General features: G+C 46.8%; 2 protein-coding genes across 2 annotated transcripts in view; both read right to left on the minus strand.

The window, feature by feature from the left end:
- The window catches only part of LOC108941998 (chondroitin sulfate synthase 1-like), a 28,143-nt gene extending 17,517 nt beyond the window's left edge, over positions 1–10,626 (minus strand). Inside the window, exons 1-2 of the mRNA XM_018765001.2 lie at positions 9,803–10,626; positions 7,654–8,149 (exon numbers count right to left, since the gene is read on the minus strand). Coding sequence (XP_018620517.2) covers positions 7,654–8,149; positions 9,803–10,134 — 828 coding nt within the window. The 5' untranslated portion in view covers positions 10,135–10,626. The remainder of the gene's footprint in view (positions 1–7,653; positions 8,150–9,802) is intronic.
- An 838-nt stretch (positions 10,627–11,464) lies between these two features.
- On the minus strand, positions 11,465–15,273 carry snrpa1 (small nuclear ribonucleoprotein polypeptide A'). Its single transcript, XM_018765014.1, has 9 exons — positions 15,091–15,273; positions 14,800–14,947; positions 14,597–14,675; positions 13,627–13,673; positions 13,404–13,506; positions 12,996–13,075; positions 12,577–12,652; positions 11,892–11,985; positions 11,465–11,771 (listed from the first exon to the last, which is right to left on the minus strand). The coding sequence occupies exons 1-9, from the start codon at positions 15,170–15,172 to the stop codon at positions 11,587–11,589; spliced, it is 894 nt and encodes a 297-aa protein (XP_018620530.1). The 5' UTR covers positions 15,173–15,273; the 3' UTR covers positions 11,465–11,586.
- Between the last annotated feature and the right edge of the window lie 2,516 nt (positions 15,274–17,789).

Raw genomic sequence — 17,789 nt, forward strand, 5'->3', positions numbered from 1 at the left:
CGGCAAGATGACAACTCCGGATTCATACTAGGCACTTCCTTTAAACAAAAGCCTTACTGGACGTTTCAGTAGCTCCTCAGTTACTAAGAATAATTAAATAAGGTAGGATTTTACTTCATATACTGAGTCACGGAGAGGGGTGCACTGGGGTGTGGAGAGACATGCTAGATGGCTGATAGGTCAACAGGATTGGAGAGACCACAGCGGTGTGGCTAGATCCCAGGGTGTGATATATTCTGTGTTTCAAACTGGCTCCACATCCTCCAAAAAGAGCCAGGATATCCTAATGGTGTTAGGTTAGCGAAAAGACAAATTATTGCCTCTGGAAGCGTGGCTAGCAGAAGCTGCCAGAACAAGCATAAGCATATGAAACCACTTATTTAATTTTTAGAAATTCCCCCAATTAATAGAGGTTTAAAGGGAGGAGGAAAAAAAAAAAAAAAAAAAAAAAAAAAAAATCTACAAAACTTACATTACAGATACAGTAGCAGATACCCCTGTAGGATCGAGACAGAAGAACAAAGAGCAGAACTTCTCTCCTTCACGTTGTGCAAATGAAGACAGCTCCTCGGCTCAAGGTGGCAGCACGTTGATGACCAGTAGGTCTACTGAGGGCAGACCACAGGCCCAGGTCCCAGCTGGCCTGTGTTACCTACAACTGGGTCACCAGATGCTGCAAGACGAGGAGCGCAGATGCCAGGGGTTCAGCGCTGTCCGTATGGGTCGTGTGGAAGCTCCAGGACATGGAAGCGAGGCCATGCTCAGGCTGGCTGTGGCCAAGCTGCAACAGGACGCAAGACTGCAGACCTCCGCTGACTGCTAAATGCTTCCTGGCAAGCCTGATTTGGGTTCAGCAGAGGGAATTACAGGGAAAAGTGAGGGAGGGAGAGAAGAGAGACAGAAAGAAGGGAAAAGTCGAAGGCGGTTTGGTAGGCCAGCTGGCCGGCCGACACACACACAGTTGTGCAGCAGTGGGGCAAACTCACAGCTCGTAAGCCTCTCAGACTGATCATGCTTTAGTGCCGAGGTGGGGAAAGTGGTCCGAAGAGGAGAAATGTTTTATGGGTGGGGAACATAACCAATTTGAGCTGATGTAATGATGAAGAAAAAGGAAGCGCGGCACCATAACACAGCACATCAAAGAGATTTATAAAAGGATGGACGCAAATGGGAAACAGCTCACTGGGTACCGTGAGCGGTCCTAAAAGGACTTGACTCATCCCAAGTACCAAGGCAGAGAAACACCGCAGCTTTGATGTGTAGGAAAGGATGAACTATGGAACGCAAACAATTGGAGTGTCCTCAGAGACAGAAAATGGGTGTGACTACCGAGAGACAGCGGGAGTGGACACTGGGACAGGAGAAGCAGGAGTGCCTAATGGCCAGAGACAGACAGGAGGGAGTGAAAGCTAGGATCAAAAAGGTGGGGTGGCAGCAACTGGGGCAGTAAGATGGGTAGGTAGAGCTTTGCCACTTACTAGCTGGACTTGAGGGTGGGGGGGGGGGAAAGAAGGAAAAAAAAAAAAAAAAAAAAAAAAAAACACACACCACAAAGCACTGGCCTTTAATGTACTGCTGAATTTCTGTGTACAATCATGGTTTACTTTCCATTACTGAAATACGACACTTCTGCATGACAAGAAAAGTATGCAGTCAAAGTGTAATTCATTAATTTTAATGACACTGCAAAAGTAAAGGGGGGCACGGTGGTGTGGTGGGATTGGCCTGTGCCTGCTCTCTAGCAGGTTTGGGGTTCGAGTCCTGCTGGGGGTGCCTTGCGGCAAACTGGCATCCCGTCCTGGGTGTGTCCCCTCCCCCTTCAGTCTTGCGCCCCGTGTGGGCTGAGTTAGGCTCCAGATCACCGCGACCCTGCTTGGGACGAGCGGTTTCAAACAGCGTGTGTGCACGCACGCAGAAAGAAAGAGTAGCCCTGCTGTGGTCACCCTTGCTAGAACACTCCATCTCCACTCTCGGGCCCCCTCTTGCAACTCTTTCTCAGGTCCTTTCTCACTATTAATTTTGAGATTTGGCCAGATGTGGGCTTAATAACATGCCAGATTAAATACTGGAAATAAGACTGGAGCGGAGCATCAGCAGAGCCATATGGCTGCTTGAATTGAATGAGCGAAAGCTCTTCGCACAACTGGCCTGAAGACAGACTTTCAGTAAATCGAAGCTACTCTTGGTGACCGCAATCCACTGGTCAGGTCATCTCCAAAAACATTCATTGTGAGAAACCGGTGCAGCCGCTCATCCACGGCTCATACATCCTCCGATCACTTTGCCTGCTGCTGGAGGCATGAAAGGCAACTTGCAAGCCGCTTTGAGGACCCCCTTCCTGCCACAGGCTACAGTGGCCCCCTCTGCAAGCTGGGGTTTGCGTGGCACCATTAAGCCACAACAGAGGAACACCTGACTGGGAGAGATTTTATACATTATCCCAGAGAGACAAACAAACTCTGGCTAAGTTTAAATGCGTAAGAAGTCCTTCCGAGCACTGCCGAATTATGGTCTGCTCATCGCTCTCTGGTGAAGATGTAATTTTCCATCGGACCATCTCCGGGCGCCGAGAGACTTTACCTCATGCTCGGAAACAATCACTCCACCTGCAGCCGTATTGCCAAAATTAAGGGTGTGCCCTTAGCTCGGCAGTCTAAAGCAGAAGAAAATCGTCTTTTGAGAGAGTCGCTTGCAAAATCACAGACGTTAATAAAAATGTGGGCAAAGTACGAAGTGAAAGGTACCACTCAATGATGAATCACAAACGGCAAAAAACCATCCTGAAGGACAGTAATAAAAGGTGGTGAAAGCACACATTTTTACTGAGACAGGAGAGCATAGTAGCTATATATGGGACCAGAGGATGGATCCAGTGCTCTGAGGTTCACCCACAATGTGTGAGTAACAGAGAGAGTGTGTTCTACTGATGTATGTATGAGTGACCCATTGCAAGTAGTGTATCTAGCAGCGTAAGTCACCTTGGTGAATAAGGTGTGTGGGCTGATAATTCTACATAGAGTTCACTGGAAGACGCTTTAGAGAAAAGTGCCTGCTAAATGACTAGTTGGCCTCTGCCTCTCTGGTGGGAAGAGGCAGGGGTCCCAGCTGGGTCAGCCTCATGTACAATCTCAACCATCCAGTCTTTTCCATGCCTGCATAGCCCAGGCTCAGTAACCCTTTCTGACCTGTCTATAGAGGTCAACTTTTCACCCTTCTAGTTTCTGTGTGTGCCTCCTACCTCTTATCTCCTTGCTCCCCCTGTGTGAAATTACATTATTAACAATCTGGCACAAACAGAAACTACTACTGCTGGGGGGGGAGAGGAAAAAACTGTCAACAGCAGGAGCTAATTTGAAATTAGACCACTGTTCATTAAAAGCTCTGAGCAGCTCCCTCCAGAAGCAGCCTTGGCTCTTAGTCAGTGTGTGAGTCACAGTCTGACAGCATCATTATGAGGGGTGGGGTGTGGGGGCTGGGTGGCTGAAGCAGATAAGAATCGCGTCACCCAGAACAGGAAAAGGACGTCCCTCGACAACTTGTCGAGACGCATCAGACCCACTTGCTGCGTGAACGGGAGGAAGTGAGGGTTGCAAACAGCGCGGTGAGCACTCTTTGCCCTCAGAACTAAACGACAGGCCATCGGTCAGCACAACGGTGTCCATGTAGGACGGGCGCTCACCAACTGGAACGCAGAGTCGTGTACACACACATGCACCCGCACCTGTGCCGTCCCATAGAAAACCAACTGAAGAAATTAAATTATCAGGCTTCATGGGGAATGAGACTGCTGTTGAGATGATGCAGGGAGTGTAGGAAGGACACAAAATGAGCCTTGAATGATACGAACACAAAACTAGCAGCTACAACATCATACTTTTTCTACCAGCAGGAAGTACGAACAACCACAAAACTTTTTTTTTTTTTTTTCCCCCTCCCCAGATAGCTCTGGATGTACTAACACAGGCAACTTGATTTGACACTGACAAACTCTGTAGCGGTTTCCAAGTAAGGCTTGCATAAAGATGTTTCTGTACATTTACATTTATTTACTTAGCAAATGCTTTTCTCCAAAACAACTTCCAATGAACTCTATGTAGTGTTATCAGCCCACAAACCTTGTTTACCAAGGTAACTTACACTGCTAGATACACTACTTACAATCAATCACTCAATCATAGACAAATAAAACACATTCTCCCTGTCACTCCCTCTCTCACACTCACACACGCACACACAGCTGATTTTTAGTCACCAATCCACCCAAACCGCATATCTTTGGACTGTGGGAAGAGACCAGACAGGCGGAAAACATGCAAACTCCACAGAGACTGAGCAGGGATCGAACCCACATCCTCTCGCACCACCCAAGCGTTGCAAGACAGCACTATTCACTGTACCACCGTGCCTCTCAAATCAAACACATTGATGTAAATGAGAACTGGGGTAGATATGAATTCTTACAGCAGCAGGACCTTAGATGGCCCCTGGAATTACTTGACAATGTGCAGCATTCAATATGTTAATGACAAACACAACCTTCTTCAGGGTGGTGAGGGAACGCCTTCATCTAAGATTCAGACACTTACGTTTATTCATTTAGCAAACGCTTTTCTCCATAGTGACGTACATCTCACAGAACAACCACACACACGGCGCCTTATGACTAACACTCCTTCACACTTACTCATCATTGCATTGAATAATTTAACTCCACCCCCAGTCAAAACCTGAAAGCATCCTGAAAGTTTTATATAAAAAAAAAAAAAAAAAAAAAAAAAAAAAAAAATGCAGATTATCAATTCAGTATGCAAAACATCTGCAGAAGCTTAGAGAAGCACACACACCCTGAGTTTTGGAGATGGAGACCAGCCAAATCCCACCCAGACAAGAGGGTATGTTGGATCTTCTTTCCAGTAGAGCTCTTCATCGCTCAGCCTTCTGTTGGCTTTCGACTGAATGAACTGCATGATTCAAAAAAAAAAAAAAAAAACACACTTTTCCTTGAAAGCACTCTACTGACAAGTTGTTCAAAAAAGGGGTGGCAGGGATGACATTTACACATATTTTCATTTAGCAGATGTTTTCCTCTAAAGCCACATATACCTCACAGAAAGAGTGCATTACATCAACAGAGACTTAGATGCAGGTGCATGATTCTAATTTATCACATTCCGCCAGATGAACCAGTATACATCACGAGTGGCTGTGTAAAGGTTTACCCATTGTTCAACAATTTTTAATAAAATTAAACATTTACACATTTATCATGCACTTAATAGAACAGGGAAGAAACAAGCCCAGAAGTGACTTATGGCACCATAAACGTGTAATATAAATATAAAATGCTCCTTTTATCTATGAAACTGAAATAATAATTTTGCAATTGTTTTGTTAGTAAAGAGTCATGATTGTTTCAGTGTCTGATATTCAAATCCTGGGCTGCGGGTTCAAATCTGGTTCAGTCTGTGTAGAGACTGCATGGGGCACCCCCCCCAAAGTCTAAAATTGTGAATTGGAGACTCAAAATCGCACATAGTGTGTATGTATGAGCAAGTGTGTGACTGCCCTGAAATGGCCTCATATCCTGACTTGAGTACACTCTGCTTCAGGCCCTATGCTTCCAGGATGGGCTCCAGAGCACCGCAACCCTGAACTAGGCAAGTGATTACAGATAATAAATTACTTAATTCTAATTCATTTTAGGGACCAAATCTTAGCAGATTCATACTTTCGCCATTCAATATGGTTATTTCCTAGTTACTACATTTGATTTAAAGTAATGTGGATCTTGCAATACATGATATCGAAATCTCTGAGAAGTAAGGAACTCTGAGTAAAATCCACACATCATTGTAACCACAGGGGTATGATTTGTGATGCCATGGAGGACAACTTCAGAGACCAGTTTCACGCACGCACGCACGCACACTGGCACCTTCAGCTACACCGCGCTTCACAAGCTGGTAGTCTGGTGAGCAGAGGGACAGATGATAAATCCCAGACACTGAGTCCTCAAGAGAGAAGGCATCAAATTCTCAACCATTTGCCTCCCAAGTTGGACCTGCCAGATGCTAGACTTAAACTAAGGGGAAGAGTCAGTTTGTTTATATCTATGTGTTATATATAAATGTAGTAAAATGGGTTTTTGGGTATAATTTTATCATCCTGCAATCACATGCTGAAAGGAAATACACAAACACATACAGTATTCCCATGGCCACAGGAAATCTCAAAATAAATCTGGGCAGCCACTTGTACTTCTGTGCAAGACAAAGCCAAAAAAAAAAAAAAAGAAAAAAAAAAGGCAGGGATACACACACACACACACACACACACACACACACACACACACACACTTGCAGAGCCTGTCAACTGGATGACCTCAAGACCTCATGGAGCAGACAAAACCATAAATCAGCTCCACAACACTGCCCATGGATGTGGAAGGTGCAGAACAGGAAGTAGGCCAGCCCACGCAAGGGCAGCACCCGGTGTCCACCTGGAGAGCAAACAACCCGCGCGAGGAAAAACCACGGGAGCGTGGGTCGAGACACAAATCAACGAATGAGAGCCCCAAAGAAGGAGCGATTCCACCCTGCTTCCAAAGTGATTCGGCCTCGCTAGGTTTCATAGATGTGGCCAGCTGGGTGTGGTCACATGACTAAACCACTGGTTCCGCAGTGGACGAGAACTCGATCTACGACACCAACATGGCTAAACGAGGGATGGTGGAGAAGGGTTCAACAGTCCACCATTCTTCCGCAGGCACTTAGCAGCGGAACAGAGTAGTTCAAGCAAAGGCACGAGGTTTATGCCACCGACGACAAAAGGAAACTCGCTCTGACCTCCTTGGACACCAGCGTCGCTCAACAGCGATAACACCAAAACCACGAGGTTTTGCAAACAAAACACACGTCACGCTCAGGAACACATGCTTACTGCGTGAAAGAAGCGACGCCACATTCTCCCTGCAGAATGGCGTAGGACGACGCTCACCACGTGCACGGTGTCTGTGCGGCTGACAGCACAACAAACATCGGTGCACAAACCCACTCCTGCTGTAGCGCCAGCCTGGCTTCGTACGCAAACCGATTCTGATGAATTTTGGCATGAACGCAACAATCCACGGAAGATCTGAGCAAGCTGCAGAACGCTGTGGGTCAGAACACCAGGCTGCACTGGTAACCATGGAGTTGCAGAGGCGCAGTGTCCCAACAGAGGAAGCAGCAAGGAAACAGAAGCGTCTGCGACGTCCCCAAAAGAGCAGCCAGTGCCGCCCCAGGGGAATGCAAGATGCTCCTACAGCTGGCAGAGGCTCATGCTCCTGCTGGAGAAGGCTTAGTCCTCCATGTCCCAAGACACATAAGCTGAGCAGTAGAACAAGTGGGGTGAAGGACCAGGGGGTCCGGGGCCCTGTTTTTGGAGAGGAGCTGAAAGGTTTAGCAATTTGTCATTAATGTGTCATAAAAGCTGTTACAGCTTCTTCCTCCACCACTGAGAAAAAACACACAATGCTGTGTCTTTGATGCATGAATTATCAACCAGATACCAGATTTAACTTGTTAAGAAGCACTGGTTTGTGAAAAAGATGAGCAAGGTGAGAGGAGATTCCCCGCCCCCCTCCCACCGCAGGAGGATCCCAAGCAGTCTCACCTCATAAGACCAGACGCACTGGACCCCAGCGAAGCGGCGCACGCAGCGGCCCACCTCCACGTCCTCGTGGGTCGTGTACATCTCCTGCAGACACTGGCGGATGTGCGGTGCCACCCGGCGCAACACCTCGCGGCTCATGATCACACCCGGCCCCCCCATGCAGAAGTTCTCACCAGGCTCCAGTGCCAGCTTGCCCAGCTCGTCACGGGCGCCCATGCCCGTCTGGCCCAGGAAGAGCGGCGCGCTGCTGTTGAGGCTGCGCAGGAAGCTCTCCAGCCGGTCGCCCTTGACGTAGACGTCATCGTCGGCGCGCATGAACCACTCAAACTGCTCTAGGTAATGGTCGTGCATGTATTTGAGCATCATGAAGGACTTTTTCTGCGGCGGGTAGGAGTCATCCACGTTCTTCAGGGCCACAACCGGGATGGGGACGGAGGGATCGGAACCCTCGCTGGAGAAGAACTCGACTCGGCCTGGGATGGTCTGGGCCCACGTCCTGCCAACGCAAAACAGGGAACATGACGCCCATCGCAAAAGGGACTTCTTAACCGTCTGATGTTCACTGACATCACTCACTTTCTACACAATGTTTGCCCCATTTAAAGTCAGACAGACACACACTTCACATTTTACAAAGCAGACTGCTGTTCTGAGACATATGAAGAAGGATTGGGGAGGAGTGATTTAAACAGGTCAAGGAGACATGCTGTGGTCACGATGCATGTGTTATTATATGGATTAAATATATGAGCTTAATACTGTCTGAAATCTCTCATCGGGAGCCCAGTTTGTCACTCATCAAGCAAACAGCTTTATGACATCAATAATACTCAGCACTTCCTCCTACCCTGTTTTTTTTTAATAATGCATTTTATTTACTCTGCATTTACTTAGCAGATGCTTTTCTCCAAAGCGACTTCCAATGAAGTCTATGTAGTGTTATCAGCCCACACACCTTATTCACCAAGGTAACTTACACTGCTAGATACATTACTTACAATGGGTCACTCATCCATACATCAGTGGAACACACTCTCTCTGTCACTCACACACTATGGGTGAACTGGAACAGCATGTTTTTGGACTGTGGGAAGAAACCAGAGCACCCGGAGGAAACCCACAAACACATGGGGAGAACACGTAAACTCCACACAGACTGAGTGGGGATCAAACCTATGTCCTTTCGCACCACCCAGGTGCTGTGAGACAGCAGCGAAACTCACCGTTTCCCTCGTGGCACAGCAAAACAGGGGTTCACTAGATTTAACCCACTCTGGAAAAGGTATGATTACTTCGTCAACCTGAAATGTAAAATTGTGCTTCACAGATGGCTCCAGACTACAGTAAAGACCACGATGACTGTGTGGCTCGTACAAGTTGCCATTCAGTCTGGAGAACTCCACAAGAGAGCTCGAACCCCCGTTTCTCCATCCACTCCACCTGGACGCCTGCTTCGCAGAACCTGAACACACCCTACACGAGATACGGATCAAGCAGGGCAAACCCTGTGCAGATCGACAACTGCCTCCCGAGCTGACAAAACGGGAAGTGGAGGCCTTTATCTTATCTGCAGGCAAAAAGAAGAAGTGGACAGCCTGCGGTTGATGGGACCTTCCAGTTCGCATGTGACATCCAGAAGAGGGAACCGCAGACGGCTGAGAACGAGCGATGCTCACAGCACCGCGGAACACACAAAACACAGGTGTGAAGAAGCGTAGTCAATTCCAGCGAAACAAGACAAAAGGGCTTTTGTCCCAAGGAGGTGCACTGAGAGAAAGACAATGATCAGCGCTATCCACGCTGGTCTGGAGCCTCTCCACCAAGCACAGTGCATGAGGCAGGGAAGACCCTGGAGGGGCTGCCGATCCATCACAACTTGCCAGTCCCTTTTTCTCTCGCCTCTCACTCTCTCTCACACACACACAGCAATGTTAAGGAACCTTCACCCAGGGGAAGGGATGTCCTTACAACTTGTCTTGTACCACAAAAGAATAGGAGCGTGGTGTTCGGGTTTCCAGATGCTCTCCTCTTCCATCCAGATGTGGCCTGAGGGTCACTGACAGACAGACACAGACACACACACACAAAGACAAAGAAGACAAAGACAGTCCCGCCACTCCGTCTCTAGGTGGTTCCTCCCCGGCATTACCTGTGCGCGGCCACGGCGCGGTTGTTCAGATACTTCTGCGCGGTCATGACTCCCACAAAGAGGAACTTTCTGGAGGCGGGCAGCGGCACCCCGGTGGCCGCCACTCCGCGCTCCCGCTGCTGCCAGGACTGCGCGCTCCCGCTGCCCCCGCCGGACTTTCTCCTCAGCCCGCCGGCGTGAAGCCCGCAGCCCCCCGGGCCGGACGACGTGCGCTTCTGGCCGCTATTCCTCAGCTCGGCTCTGGGCAGAATGAGTCTGGACGCGAGCGTGAAGCCGAGCACGAGTCCAAGGAGGACGCTGAGCCATGCCCTGCGGCTTCGGGGCGCCGCCATGCCGGCCAGCTGCTGTGTGGACCCTCTCCGGCCGCCGCCGCCTTCGCTCGCTCGGCACCGCTCCGCTCACGCTCGAGAGCTCCGCGCGCCGCCGCCGCCGCGCATCGTCAGAAGAACTCCTCCGGCAGCCGTCTCTGGCGCGCGGCCATCTGCGCGAACACACGAGCTCAACGGTCCACTTCACGTAACCCCGCTGGTCATCCAGCGCGCTGTCCTGCTCATTCAGTGGACGGGATCGCCCTCAGTCCGCGGTCGCTGGTTTCATCGCAAGCACCTTCATTCTACCGTCCGCTTAGGCGTTGTAGAAATGCCCTGCGTCTTTACGCGAACTCTTTTAAACGGTACTGTTTGTCCTCCTCGAGTTGCCGTAGGACGGCTCTCATTGGTTGTACGAGCTGACGTGTGCGCCCTTCTCGAGAAGTAAAACGTGTCTTGTTGAACTTTGTCTGATAGCGTAGTTAATAGAAACTTTAAAAATAAGTTTGTATCACTTACGGCCGATTATATTCAACTACGACTAATTGTTTTGAAGATATCTGTACTTTATATTGTACTTGTTTTGAAGATATCTGTACTTTATTTGTATATTGTACTTTTGCTGAGATGTACGTCGCTTTAGTTTAGTCTAGACACACACACATTCTGAACCGCTTGCTAAATAATGAAATGTAAATGTAAATCTGTGGCTTTAGTTTCGGTTACGTTTTTATTAGATAAAACTGCCCTTTATAACTTCCCACTATGAAAAATCTGTTCTTATTCCAGTTACGCGGATCAATTTAAACTCTAAAAAGTTGCCATAAATACGCTTTCGAGTGTAGCAAGTAACAGCCTTACCCTGAAAGTACATGCAAAATGTTTCAGAAATATTCGCCGTTGCGGTATTTAAGATCTGAGGCGCCATCTGGCGGATGTTTTGGGAAAGACGTGTAACGTCAGTGAAGATGTCCTAAACGCGTGCGACAAATATAAACCGCTACCTGCATTAACTACATTTACTCAGATCAGTAATGAAAATATCAATAATCCCGAACTGCGATCAATCAGTCTCGATTCACCTTGCAATTTTCAACCAAGTTTTCACTTTCTACTCCTTCTACTGCAATGAATGCATGTGTTGGGGTTCCCACTGAATCACATTTACATTTATTCATTTGTGCTACTTCCACATTTTGCAGACATATTTGAGGGTTACTTTGATGCTTGAAATTCATGTTCTCCCTATGAACTCAATGAAAGTATGCAAGACTACACACCTCTTTAAAATGTACTATTTTAAAATGTCAGAACATGCTCATATATTTACACAAAAGACACACTGGAAACAAGATGAAATGTTTGTATAGAAAAGTTTAATGAATTAAGCTATATTACATAAAACGTGCTTTATTCAAGCTTAACGAAGTCAAATAAGATACTGGAGAGCAAGCAACACAGAGCTTTCTGTACAAGTTATGCTGATCCATTCATTGGAGTGTCTTCCTCCATTTCTTCGCCATCATCTTCCTCACCTCCTTCCTCTTCCCCCTCTCTACCATCATCTTCCCCAGCAGCTTCCTCCATCTGTACCATGGCACCTCCGTGTGCAATATCATCTTCATTTTCTTCCTCTTCTTCCTCCACCATACCTGCATGGCCTAGAGACACCACATGGATCAAAACCACCAAGCAGTCACACCTCTCGCACCATCCAACAGCAGACTGAACGGAAAGCAGGTCCAAGATGTTAAGATAGTTCCATGCCGTCCTCCACATACCCTGCCTCATGTCTCTTCCAGGGATCTGGCCAGACTGCAGCAGTCCTTTAAGGCGCTCTACCTCAGCCAGAGATGTAGCACTGGCAATGGCATTCTGAAGAAACACCACAGAAATGAAAGTTTGCTATGAAAATGAGACATTTCTCTATGGTACATGATGAAGCTTTTACATCTACAACCATTACTCACAAAATGCATAATGAGTCACTGCACAAACACATAACTCCAAAACACAGGATTATGCCAACAAGCGAGTGCCTCTAACAAAAGAAATTCCATATTTTAGAAATGGCAAGTCAGAGCCATCACCTCAATCCCATTGAAATGCTGTGGTGCCATTTAAGGCAGACCATTCAAAGCCAGTCATTCCAAAAATATACACAACCATTTCAGTTCATGTTTGAAGGAACAGGCCAAAATACCTTAAGCAGTCAACTGCACAGGTCTGACAAACCACAGGAAGCATTTCATTGAGGTTACTTCCAATAAAGAAGACTGCACTAATAGCTAAATATAAGGCTTTGTGTATATTTTCTATCAATGATCTAGACCATATAAACCATTAGTTCCATATTGATAACAATAACAAAGACCAGATCACATTTTAAGAGCATTCATGCAGAAATTCAGATAAGGGTTTTCAAAAACCTTTCATAACACTCTGTGTGCAATAAAATGCCAGTACCTTAATTGCTTCCACATCAGCTTGGGAGGGTCCAGCCTTCCGCTTTTCCATCTGCAGGGTTGCTCCAGGAGTAAACCTGAAAGACAAGGTGTGGTCACTGGCTGTTCCCTTCACTGTATCACTTCTCCAGCCTTCCAAAGGCATCATCCAAGTATCAGTGTAGTATCTGATCTTAAGTCAATATACTGATACAGCAGGGAATACTCTGACACAGTCCCCCTTAGAAACACTGACAGCATCCCCCCAAACATTTTTTTTTTCAATCCCTAAGCGTTCACAACTGAAATCCAATTAGGAAGAGTCAGTGAAAAGTTTTTACTCCAGTGGTTCTCCACTGTCATGTTTTGGTTACTCCAATCCACAGTGGCCAGATTGCAGTGTTTCTGAGGGTCTGTATCAAGCAAGTACTGTCATCTTACGTTTTGCTTCGCTTGGCAATATCCTTTGCAAGCTGTGCACCTCGTTTGCCTTTGAACATTTTCTCCGCTTCCTGACGCTCCTATGGTAATACATCACAAAGTTACAGAGAGATGTTTCCAAGTAGCAGCAAATTCTTGCGTGACACCGTTACAGGATTACCCTCTAAAGACAGGACACACATCAAGTTCATCCATCTCAGCACCACAAGTTTCCAGTATCAGTAACAAAACACATTTCAAACACAGACTTATTTCACCATAAATAATCTACCTGTGTCGCACAACTTGACATTAATGCATTTTTATAAAAAAAATTACAACTCACCAATCTTTCTAGTGAAATATTACTGTAGGAGTTCATGAGTTTAACAAACCCCTGTGCTCACTTGGCAGTGCTGCACTGTTTACCTTCAGTTTGACCTTCTGGAAATCAAGCACTCGCAGCTGAGGAATTTTGTTGATCACATAAAGCCTGTAATGCTTTTTGTTGGTCACTGGATTTCTTAAAAGGCTGGAAGAAAATATTTAAGGAGCAACAGTTATTTTTTTTTAAAAAGTACTTGTATTAAGTTGATTAAATTTAAAGTTATATAAAATTTTGAATTGAATAGGGAACTACAATAAAGTATACCTGAGCAACGTCAAGGTTTTTATGGAGGCCAGGGGATCCAAGTCTCCCTGCAAAGTGGGATAAATGGAACAAATATTGTTTTTTAGCCGACCCCTTCGTCTCCCACTACATTCAGTTTCTTCAAAATGCTTACAGTGATGTATCCATTTAGAACCGGTACTTTTAGCGGAGGTTAAATACCTTGCTAAAGTACACAGCAGAAGGTGTGGGATTTGATCCAGGAACCTCCGACTGTAAGGCAACAACTCTAAGCAACACCCCATGTGGAGACCCACGTTACTAATATCTACCCTTACTTCATTCAGCATTGACATTTATTCATTTACCAGATGCTTTTCTCCAAAGCGACGTACATCTCAGAGTACAATTTGTGCATTACATTAGCAGAAAGACGTAGTTGCAGATGTGCGATTCTTAGTCTCTTTCCACTATATGCACCAATGTTCATCACATGAGTAGCTGCATAAAACTCAAAACAGACAAATCCTGATCACCTTTCTACAATTTTTTTTTTGAGATACACAAACATTTATGTACAATATAAGAGTAGCGGCTGTGTTAGGCATGATCATAAAGTTATAACTTATGGTGCATGAACACTGACACCTTACATGAACTTAAGAGATCATGGGCAAAGTGAGTCTGGAAGGGGTGAGTTTTCAGAGCCTTTTTAAAGCAGACACTTTTCTCCAAAGTAAAGTGCTTACCCACTTATACAACCGGGTCATTTTTACTGGAGCAATTTAGGGTGAGTACCTTGCTCAAGGGTACCACAGCCGGAGCTGAGACTCAAACCTGCAACCACTGGGTCGAAAGGCTGCAGCTCCAACCACTACACATCAGGTGCTCAATATGTAACATCCACGATTATTATTTTGCAGGAAGCTTCAGTTGGGAAAGAGGCAGCAAATACAGCGTCTCATCACGTGTCCCTGAAGTACTGTCACAGAGAGCCCGCGTGTAGACCCACCAGTTCCTGGATGTTGTTGTTCGTCAGAACCAGTTCCTTCAGGTTGGGCACACAGTGCTCCAGACCTTCGCCGATCCGACTAGAGCGGGGAACATGAGAGAAGCAGAAATTACACTGAGCATCGTAACGTTTCTGGGCGTCTTCAGGGGACATGCCACATGGCCCATGGGCACTAGTCTTAGTGGCGGACGAGCCCCGCTCACCATATCCTGTTGTTGTTCATCAGCACCGTTTTGAGCCTCTTCAGCAAGGGGAAGCCGTCCAGCTTGCGGATCTCGTTCTCTGAAAAGTCGATTGTGTCAAACTGGTCCAGAGTGGCTCCGAGGTTCTCCAGGACGGGGATTTTATAGCCTGCATGGACAGAGACGAAACGTAGAGCGCATTCATTGTGTCGCGTTAAGAGGCGGGAAGCGCTCTCAACCAACGCAGCGGCAACGCGGACAGACACACAGGGCCGAACTGAAAGAGCATAGCGCTGTGGACAGGTGGCTCACCTCGAAGGTCCAGCTCTCTGTCCCGAACCGGGTTCGTATACTGGGCCGCCTGCTCAATGAGCTCCGCCGACAACTTCACCATCTTACAGAGGTTTTAGTGCCACAAAACGCACGAAAGCCACCTGCGCAAAGCTACCTCACTCGCTCAGCTTCACGTTGTACCGCCCGGAAGTGCGTTCGGTTCCTCCCATCATGCATTGGGAAAATGTAGTCTTCGTCGTGCGTTAGCAAAGGCGGTTTCACCGGTCCCTGTGATCGCTACATACTGCCACCCACTGTGGTGGAGGTTAAACAAAAGACGAACTGTTATCACTAAAATTCACTTTCACCCTGGCTTGTCAAAAACAGCCACTTGAACAAACTGGACTGTTTCTCTTCATTCTGAACGGGACAAAACAGTTAACCTGACGAGAAAACCATTCCGTCACTTTGGGCTTTTGCTTGGCTTTATTTTCTGTTCCCTTCTGAGCTTCTCATTTCCTGACCTTGTGTTCAAATAATTTTTCCATGTTCCACATTTCACCCTTTTCCTATTCTCTCCTGTCGTCTTCCCCTCCTCCTGGTGCCACTGCTCCTTCTTTAATTAAAAGCAAACCTTTCTGTGCCCAAATAAAAATTAAATATTTTTTTCTTGTTCATTTAAATCTTTTTTTTTTTTTTTTTTGCATAGGCAGCTAAAATGCAAACCACTTGTTTCATTTCCACCATGTCCTCTGCTCCGGTTTAACTGAGGACTAAAAATACACATAAAAATGAGGAACAAAATTATGCGTTGGATATTCTTCCCTTCAGCACTGTTCACACGGGGACGTGTCACTTTGGTCACTGGCACCACAAGAGTGGCATGGAAGGTGGCCGAGCAGTTTTGGCCTGTTTAGCGCTGCGCGTCGGACGAGCTTCACAAACCCAAGTGGCGGCTCGCAGTAACGGGCTCCTTTCTTCTTGTTAGTGAATGGTGGTGTCTCTAGAGCCCTGTCTTTTGTGAAATACACTTACGTTTACATTCATTCATTCGGCGGACGCTTCCCTCCAAAGCGACGTGCAAATCAGAGTAAACCGAGGCGCATTTCACCAACAGATAGAGACAGATCACAGACATGGTTCTCAATATAGTCGCTTTGTTTACAATCATTTATATTGCAAATTTTTTTGGAGAAAGGCATCTGCTAAATTAATTGAAAGTATGTGAAGTTCGATGAGGGGGTGCGGTGGCGCAGTGGGTTGGGCCGCAGTCCTGCTGTCCGGTGGGTCTGGGGTTCGAGTCCCGCTTGGGGTACCTTGCGACGGACTGGCGTCCCGTCCTGGGTGTGTCCCCTCCCCCTCCGGCCTTACGCCCTGTGTTGCCGGGTAGGCTCCGGTTCCCCGTGACCCCGTATGGGACAAGCGGTTCTGAAAGTGTGTGTGTGTGTGTGTATGTGAAGTTCTTGTGTCCCTTGGTTTTATCACAAAATGGTTATTTAATGAGAATCAGTGTTTTTCATGTGACACACTAGGTGTGTAATGACAGATTCCTTCTGTTTCTTTAGAGGAAATCATGTGTGTAGTAGAAACACACAATTAATGCAGATGTAAAAATAAGTGAATCCCAAGTTGCGCTAGTGAGAATCAGGGGTGTAAATTACCACCATTTATTCATTTTACAAGTTTGAGTTATATTTTATACAAGGATGTCTATCCCTATAGGGTTCACATACTTTCAAGCAGCACTGTAAATGTAATTGTTTAAAAGAGTGGGTTTCCCCCTCTGCTTTCTCTAAAGGATCGTGCAATGAACATCGGTGCATAAAGTGGAAAGAAACAAACTAAGTTTACTTAAGAATCACACGTCTGCAACTATGTTTGTCTTTCTCTTAATATAATGCACAAATTGTATTTCTCTGAGATGTACATCACTTTAGAGAAAAGCATCTGCTAAATGAATTAATGTAAAAGAGAGCTAATGTCCATCCCTTGCATCCAGCATCCAGAGAGGAGAGGTTGTCCAGATGTGATCCACCTCTGCCTGTCCTCAGCGCCAGCTGTCAGTCTTTCACAATCACGCCCACACTTCAGTCAGAAGTACCTGGCCATAATCAGAACAACCAGTTATAAAGAGCACCACTCCACCACTTCCCAGCTGTGGAATCTCACTTGAGACAACTGGCCCCTCTGTGCTTATCAGTATCCTGAACCCTGTCCTTGCGCTCCGCTCCTGTTCCCCTGCCCAGCTCCAAGAGTCCCACAGTATCGACCCATCGCTTTATCCTTCTCGACCACATCCTAGAATTCACACCTCTGAACAATGTATGCCAATCAGTCTGACCCTTCGCCTGTCCCCAACCACGATACCTGTCTCATTCCTCCAGCTCACGATAAAGATCCTGTGCTTGGGGCCACCATCCTGCGTGTCACCTCTCTGCCCATTACAGTTGTGTCCCCACAGCTCAACAGACAGGTCATCATAGAGCAAGGCACACACCACATCACAGCATGTGTGTTTCCATCACATGTTCAGAAGCCAAAGAGTGAATATGACTACTTGAATATGTCTATGTCTGCAATGTCTACAACCGGTTATCCCAAGCGGGGTTGTAGTGAACCGGAGCCTAACCCGGCAAACCAGGGCGAAAGGCTGGAGAGGGAGGGGACGCACTCAGGATTGGACGCCAGGTCATTGCAAGGCACTCCAAGCAGGACTCACACCCCAGGCCTGCCACACA

Source organism: Scleropages formosus, chromosome 7 (assembly GCF_900964775.1).
Source record: "Scleropages formosus chromosome 7, fSclFor1.1, whole genome shotgun sequence".
NCBI classification, from domain to species: Eukaryota; Metazoa; Chordata; class Actinopteri; order Osteoglossiformes; family Osteoglossidae; genus Scleropages; species Scleropages formosus.